Source organism: Populus alba, chromosome 13 (assembly GCF_005239225.2).
Source record: "Populus alba chromosome 13, ASM523922v2, whole genome shotgun sequence".
In the NCBI taxonomy this organism is placed as follows: domain Eukaryota; kingdom Viridiplantae; phylum Streptophyta; class Magnoliopsida; order Malpighiales; family Salicaceae; genus Populus; species Populus alba.
This window is the reverse complement of record NC_133296.1, coordinates 8,053,680-8,060,546: the sequence shown is the minus strand read 5'-3', so window position 1 is coordinate 8,060,546 and position 6,867 is coordinate 8,053,680. Positions and strand designations below refer to the sequence as shown.

Sequence of the window (6,867 nt, the reverse complement as noted above, 5' to 3'; positions counted from 1 at the left end):
TTCTTGCTGACTTGTTATTTTGTACAAGTGGATTAAACATAAATATTAAATATATTTTTTTTTAATTTATCTATTATGTTTCTAACTTTTTTGATCTGTCATGTACTTCACTTTTAATCACTAATAAATTCATCACCATTATTTTTTATATGAAATTCATAGCAAAATACTTATTAATTCATTAAAACTCATTTTAATTCATATCCTATATTATTATATATATATATATATAAATTGAACACCTATAAACTGTAATATTTTCAATAACTAATTAATATAGAAAAAAGAAGCTAACAATTAGTAACTAATAAAGAAAATTAATTATGTAAAGCTATTATATTAATATTTTAATATAAAAATATTTTGAAAAAAAAAAAAAAAACAATAAGGGGGCAATTGCCCCCTCTTGCACCCATGTGGCTCCGCCACTGGAGTCAAGAGCGTGTTCTACCTGGCTTAACCTAAATTGCGGAGGTAGGGGAAGAGCGCTTCTCAATTGATTTTTTTTAAAAAAACTATACAGGTGATTATTTCTTGCTATTCTATTCATTTTTTGTTTCTTTGTAGGCTACAGTTTTGATACAACAACAGCTACAGCAGCAGCAGCAGCAGCAACAATCTAGGGTTTGCATTGCAGGTAGAGGAATTGCACTGATGGATTTGAGCTGGCTTAGTGCCATATTAGTTGGGGCAGGCTGCCTTGCTTTAGGTTATTGCATCGGGACACGCCGCCCTTTTTGCTTCTTTTTAAGATTAACACGAAAAGTGGTTAGAGACACGAATACTAATCCTAGTAGTCATCATGGAAACAAGAACAATAACTCCAAAGAACCATTTGAGACTGATAAGCTCGCTGATATTCTTGATGATTTCAAGATGGTAACGCTTATTCTATCCATCTGAAAGATGTATTTTCCTTTTATTATTCTTTATTTGCTTTTATCTTTTAACCTTTTCTTTTTTAATGTAGGTTTTGGTTGTTAGAAACGATCTTAAGATGGGAAAAGGGAAAATTGCAGCTCAATGCAGGTTGCCTTTCGTTAATCATCAAGACCCTTCTCTTTGTGTTAGCTATTAGTGGAACAAGGGAGCTGTATCTTGCATTATCTTTACTGAATTGTTATCTCCTTTCTTTTTATTTTTCTAAATTCAGATAGATTTTGACTAAAGAGACTCAAAGATGGCATTCTAATTTGCTAGAGTAAACTAGTTTTATCTGAGATTTGCACACCTGATTGAATTATTTTCTGGGTTTAGAGACTGTTTTCTTCTTTGTGTAATAGACAAACAGTTTTTGAGATAGAAACAAACAGACCCTTGTAAGATAGCTGACCATTCTTTCTTTTGCGGACCCAAAGTTTGACATCATTTGTATAACAATTCATTAGTAGAAACTTCATTAATTGCAGGTTTGACAATGGAGAGATTATGTGGTTATTAAGAAATACTTTAATGGCTGATTTTCTAGCTTTTTGACCATGTGCATTTTTCTGAGACCAACTACCAAATACCTTCTGTAAACATATATCAAGGGAAAAACCGGAGTTCTTCCTGGTTCTGTAGTACAAGTATGCTTTAAAATGTTATTAAATTGTTTTATGATACTGGCTTGTCATCATATGAAGAACTACATTGAGACATTTAGCAAGTGAGTTTAGAAACCGAATTTTTTTCTCAAGTAAACATGACCTTAGCAAGTGAGTTTGGATATTTTAAGGACTATTTAGTTGCTCAAAAGTTTGGGTTACAGATCTGCTGCACTGGGTATAATGTGGTTCATGGCCTTGTTGCATCCCTGCTCTTATCAGCTTAATTGAATGTTACCATGAATGTCGCACTGCTACATGGCTTATAGGTCCAGTTGACAAGTTATTGATTTAGTGGCTTATATTTAGATCTGTATTTCAGTCTCATTGATTTTTTGAAGCAGTTGGAACCCAGGGACTGGAGGGGCTACTTTTAGCAATTGCTTTAGCACAATTGTTATTGGATTAAAATACAGTTTTAGATACCATATCCACTCATTTCACCTTTCCCTGTTTCTTTTGTTTGCCGAGGCAGAGTATCATTTGTTATTTTAATTACTGTTCTCATCTGTAGTAAATAGTTGCTTACTTAACACTTAAAAGAGTCAGTTTTTTTTCCATATTTCTTTGAACATGCAGTCCACCCGTTTAATGATAGATTAACACGATCCTCATTCACTTATCTTGCATGTTATATTTTCTAATATTGAACACTTTTCTAGTATATTTGATTGATTTTTGTGATTGGTTTTAGTCATGCAACTTTGGGTCTGTATAAAAAGCTTCTTCATCGAGCACCCAAAGCTTTAAACAGGTGCTGCACTTACTATTCTGAATGATTTGGCCTTATAGTTATGCTTTTCCTCCACACTTTTCTTTCGTCCTTTCTTTCTCTTTCATGTTTCTTCTTCCTCTTCCAGTTTCAAGGATTTTGCAAATATGCAGGTGGGAGATGTGTGCTCAGCCAAAGGTGGTCGTGAAAATTGAAAGTGAGGAGGGCATGCTTATTTTGCAAGTCAGTATGTCACAAATATTTTTTTCACCTCAGTTAATATCATCAAATTGATAATATGAGATTGTATTCTTTTATGTTTTTTCAAGGAAAAATAGACTATATCATCTAAATTGCTAGTCTATAAATGCATAGCAAATGAATTCCATGTGTCAAATTTTATATGTTCACAGCTACTAAAATTTTGCAGCCTGGTGGGATATTTGTTGACCCTTGAAATTGCCATCTCTCTTGATGACAAGTTTAGTTCCTCAGCGAATTTTTAACCTGTTCCCTCCCAGGTTATAGCCCAATTCACTATACCTACATGTGTTTTTACCTGTGCCACTATGCAGCATGGTAGTATATTTGTTGACCTATTCATCAAATTAAACTGAATATCAGTTGCCGTTGATGTGTGCATCAGATGAGAACCCTAAAAAAGAAAGCAGGCATCAAAATCAACTCTTAACAAAAGGCTAGAAAGTTTTCCTAGTACCTCTTGAGATTCTTAGGTATGTATCTCAGTTGAACATCTGAGCCCATCTTTGAAGTCAATTTCTCCTTTTCAAGATTTTTCTCAACCATTGCATTTGTGTTCACTGTTAGGTTAGTTAGATTGGTAAAAGGATCAACCAACTTATAATGCCTATTTTTATTTTTTAAGCTTCATTGGCTAAGGCATCTTTTCATTCCAAGTCTGATGTTTCAACTTTGCCCTTTTATTTTACTGTTATTAGCGCACTTCCCATTTGTTCTTATTATGTTTACCGTAATTTTTTCATTTATCTGATCTGGTTCACTCTAAAGGAATTCATTTTCAACTTTGACAGGACAGGGCAAATTCACTTAACTTACCAACCCATATTACGATTGATGCAGGAAGAACACAGATTGCTCCAAGTGGGTTGCAAAGCTGATTTGTTTTATTTAGATTGACATGATGTTGGTATATGATTGCTAATAAAATTTCATTTTCTTGGGGAGTATTATTTTTGCTGAACTTACTAGGGGGTTTTTGTTTTTTCTTTTCTTTAATTTTAGGCAGAATGGTTTATTCATGAGTTTGGTAGAATCCAACAACAGGCTGTAGAAAAATACATTTAAGCTGTAGTTAGTGGAACATGGAGGGTGGAGGCAGAAGAGTAGTTTGGCTCTTCAAAAAGGAGAAAGCAAGGAACTGCTGGAATTTGTTTGAAGTACAAAGCCATATGAGATGTGGTTTTTTCCTTACAAATTTCCAAGAAAGTAATTGTTGATGTTGATGGATTAGGAAAACTTGGAAGTATCTTGAAACTCAAACAGGCAGCCCTATTTTTGACTGCATAGGTGATCGTAGCATCATTGACCCATTGAACATATTAGCAGTTGCAGTTCTCCAATCATGTAATTGTTATTTTTCTCAAATGAATATGAGATTTTGATAGTATGGATGTTTTTCTATATTCTAATGGTGCAATAACAAGCATGAATAAGACTAGCATGTTTCCTTGAAAACCATATAAAACCCAATCTTTCTCCCATTTCGATTTTTTGGTTTTGGATGTTACTCCAAATGCTTGATTTGCTTCTTTGAAACTCTTTGTACCAGAATGTCTGTTCTAACAAGCTTGCTATCCAATTTACCTTAGATTGCATCATTTGGTCACCAACAGAACTTGGACTGAAATTATTTTTTTCTGTTGTTTCAGATTCAAGAACAGTGATGGCTATTCTGGGTAAGAGTTTCCATTCCAGTATGCGTGTGCCATATCAACTGTATGATCTGTCTGTTTCTGATCTATTTGTATTTGTTTATTAAATTCACTTTACTTGAGATCAAAAGATGGCCTACTAAATCGTGAAAGTAGATATAAGACTATACTAACTACATAAACTAGCTTTCAGAAAATATGGGAATACACGCATAAAGTAGTAAATATACTTTTACCACATTAGCAATGGAAAATGTAACTTATTTACTTGTCAACAACTTATTTACTCGAACTTCACTGTTAACCTTCGAAGTTCAAAGTTCAATATATAATTAACTTCAGATATTGATGGTGCTTCCAAATCTTATTTTCTAGAATATGTTAAGTGGCATCCTTATGGGACTGAAAAACTAACAAGAGAAATGATTTGGTGGAGTCTGAGTGTTGATAACCATGCTTCCTTTCTCTAGACCTCCATTCCTTTCCCCCCCTTGTAAATTCTATAATTAGTTGTGCTTTGTACTGTTGTTTAAGAATAGGAGTATGAGAAGCAGTGAACATCTGAGATTTATTTACTAATTCAATTGTTGGTTTGAGTTTGTCGGTAGGCATTGTCTTTTTTATTCTCGTTTGGTCCTTGGGATTGTTAAATTGGATTAGGAATCACTTCTCCAATATTCTTACCAAATGAAATATTGATTTAAACGTGGTTTTAGTTTGGTTAAGATACCAAGGTGGCTGGCTGATTAAGCTCATAAAATCACGATATTATCATTTCAAAATGTGGGTTTAACATCCATGATTTCTATTCAGCCCTTGATACCACCAGAAACTTCAAAATGGAAGTGTCATTCAGATAATGCAATGTAGTTTTGCTTACTAGTAGACGGCCACTATTTTTTTTTTAACCCCAGCATCACTAAGAGACTGTAAATGAATTTTTTTTTTTTTTGACTGAAGTCATGTTAACTTGTAGCCATGGAAGAAAAAAAACCAAAAACACAAGTCAGAAAAATCTTTGCTCTGTTGGTGCACCAACTTTTTTCTTTACATTGAACCAAAAACAGCACAAAGTCAGTCTATTCTCAACACTAATATGTGCAGGACCTGTTGGAGTGGTTGATGATGTCACAGGTGGACTGAAGCTTTTGTAGTAGCTTCTCCAGCTTTTGTTTCTTCAATATATGAAGCAAATTAATGGCTATTGCTTTTAACATTATGGTGGTGAAAACAGTGTAATTGCCTCGCTCATGGTGGTAATTGTACTGCAAGTGATTTGCGGAGATGGGGTAACAATGATTTCCCTTTGATGAACAAACACCAGGGATTCATTTCTTAGAAGGCAGGATTTGGCATCTCTGTTCTTATCCAAATGACTGCCGCTTTCGTTTTTCAAACTTTTATTCATGTTCTTTGCTTTCTTGCCTCGTTTGACTCCAAATGTTAGTTTGGTTATTAAGAAGACAATTGGTTGACAAGAATGAGACGACTTGATGTGAAGAGCGAAACCGTGGAAAACTTTAAATATTAAGGCAGAAATTATAACGCTCCTCTCTTTTCTTCTCTGAAAATAAATAAATTGAAAAGGCATTGGATGCGTTGATTCTTAGATATACTGATAATGTCTTTACTGTGCTAATATTTGGAATTCAAGTGGACGTGTTTGTTCTTTTTTATTTATCCTAAACTACTTTATTGTATTTGTTTTTTTTTTATTTAATTTCTAATAGATTGTTTTCACTTATTTATTAAATAAATAACTGTGAATAGTTATTATCTTAAAATGCTTGAATAATTTTATATAAAGTTTACATTATTTTGTTTGATTTCTTTGACAAAATCATGAACATAAATTTGAATTATCTTTCAATGTTTAATAGGTAACAGATAACATAAGAACACTTTTATGATTATTATATATATATATATATATATATATATTTGGGATTGTGGTAACGGTGATGATTTAAAATATTTTTTGTTTAGAAATGTATTAAAATAATTTTTTTTTTTAAAAAAATTATTTTTGATATTAGTATATTAAAATGATCTGAAAATATAAAAAAAATTATAAATTTTTAAGAATGAAGATTGTGTTTTCATACACATTCTAAGTTGATTTAGACAAGTACTTTCACTAAAAACTAAACTAAAAACTTTCTTATCATTCGTGTTTTATATTACAATGGAGGTTGGTTGTATAATAAAATGATCAAATATTACATGCTACGGGTTATTTTGGTGGTGAAACCTATATGATTAATTATTCAATATCACATACTAATATTTAAATTTTAATATTATAAAATTACAAAGTATTTTTCCCACACAATTATATCATTATAATAATATTTATGAATTCTTTTGTCTAAAATAGTCCTTTATTCAAATAAATCTACTTTTATTTACGGTTGGAAAATGTAATCTTACTAATATCCAAAAAAAAGAGTAAATTACCTTTGAATACCTGACACATGCTATGATGAAAATGAAAGTCTAGCCCAATCTAAAGATTAAAAAAAGAGGCTAATTATAACAACAAATAACCTTCCAAGTTGCAAAATAATCGTTTTCATTTATTGAACATTCAAACGGATTTGCTGGGCTTCTACCTTGTTGGTGTAATCTATCATTGAATAAACAAAATTCTTATCAA

General features: G+C 32.0%; 1 protein-coding gene across 7 annotated transcripts; it reads left to right on the top strand.

The window, feature by feature from the left end:
* The first annotated feature begins 356 nt into the window (after window positions 1-356).
* Window positions 357-5,762, top strand: LOC118040589 (uncharacterized). Of its 7 annotated transcripts, none has more exons than XR_004686109.2 (10): window positions 357-474; window positions 568-879; window positions 971-1,029; window positions 2,281-2,340; window positions 2,472-2,545; window positions 2,729-2,819; window positions 2,945-3,032; window positions 3,351-3,420; window positions 4,209-4,235; window positions 5,316-5,358. XR_004686109.2 is itself a non-coding variant. In XM_035047557.2 (8 exons), the coding sequence occupies exons 2-8, from the start codon at window positions 655-657 to the stop codon at window positions 5,363-5,365; spliced, it is 561 nt and encodes a 186-aa protein (XP_034903448.1). In that variant the 5' UTR covers window positions 357-474; window positions 568-654; the 3' UTR covers window positions 5,366-5,762. The 7 variants fall into 7 exon arrangements, 2 of the variants coding, with proteins under 2 accessions (XP_034903448.1, XP_034903449.1); XR_004686106.2 differs by having other exon boundaries at window positions 2,472-2,541; window positions 5,316-5,351; XR_004686110.2 differs by lacking the exons at window positions 2,729-2,819; window positions 2,945-3,032 and having other exon boundaries at window positions 5,316-5,762.
* Window positions 5,763-6,867: the final 1,105 nt, after the last annotated feature.

What these genes read in the sequence shown, in the direction of transcription:
- LOC118040589 (XM_035047557.2), top strand. Translation starts at nt 655, where the DNA reads ATGGATTTGAGCTGGCTTAGTGCCATATTAGTTGGGGCAGGCTGCCTT. An exon ending in AGGGCATGCTTATTTTGCAA is followed by an intron (nt 2,542 to 3,350) that starts GTCAGTATGTCA and finishes CAACTTTGACAG; the next exon opens with GACAGGGCAAATTCACTTAA. An exon ending in AAGAACACAGATTGCTCCAA is followed by an intron (nt 3,421 to 4,208) that starts GTGGGTTGCAAA and finishes CTGTTGTTTCAG; the next exon opens with ATTCAAGAACAGTGATGGCT.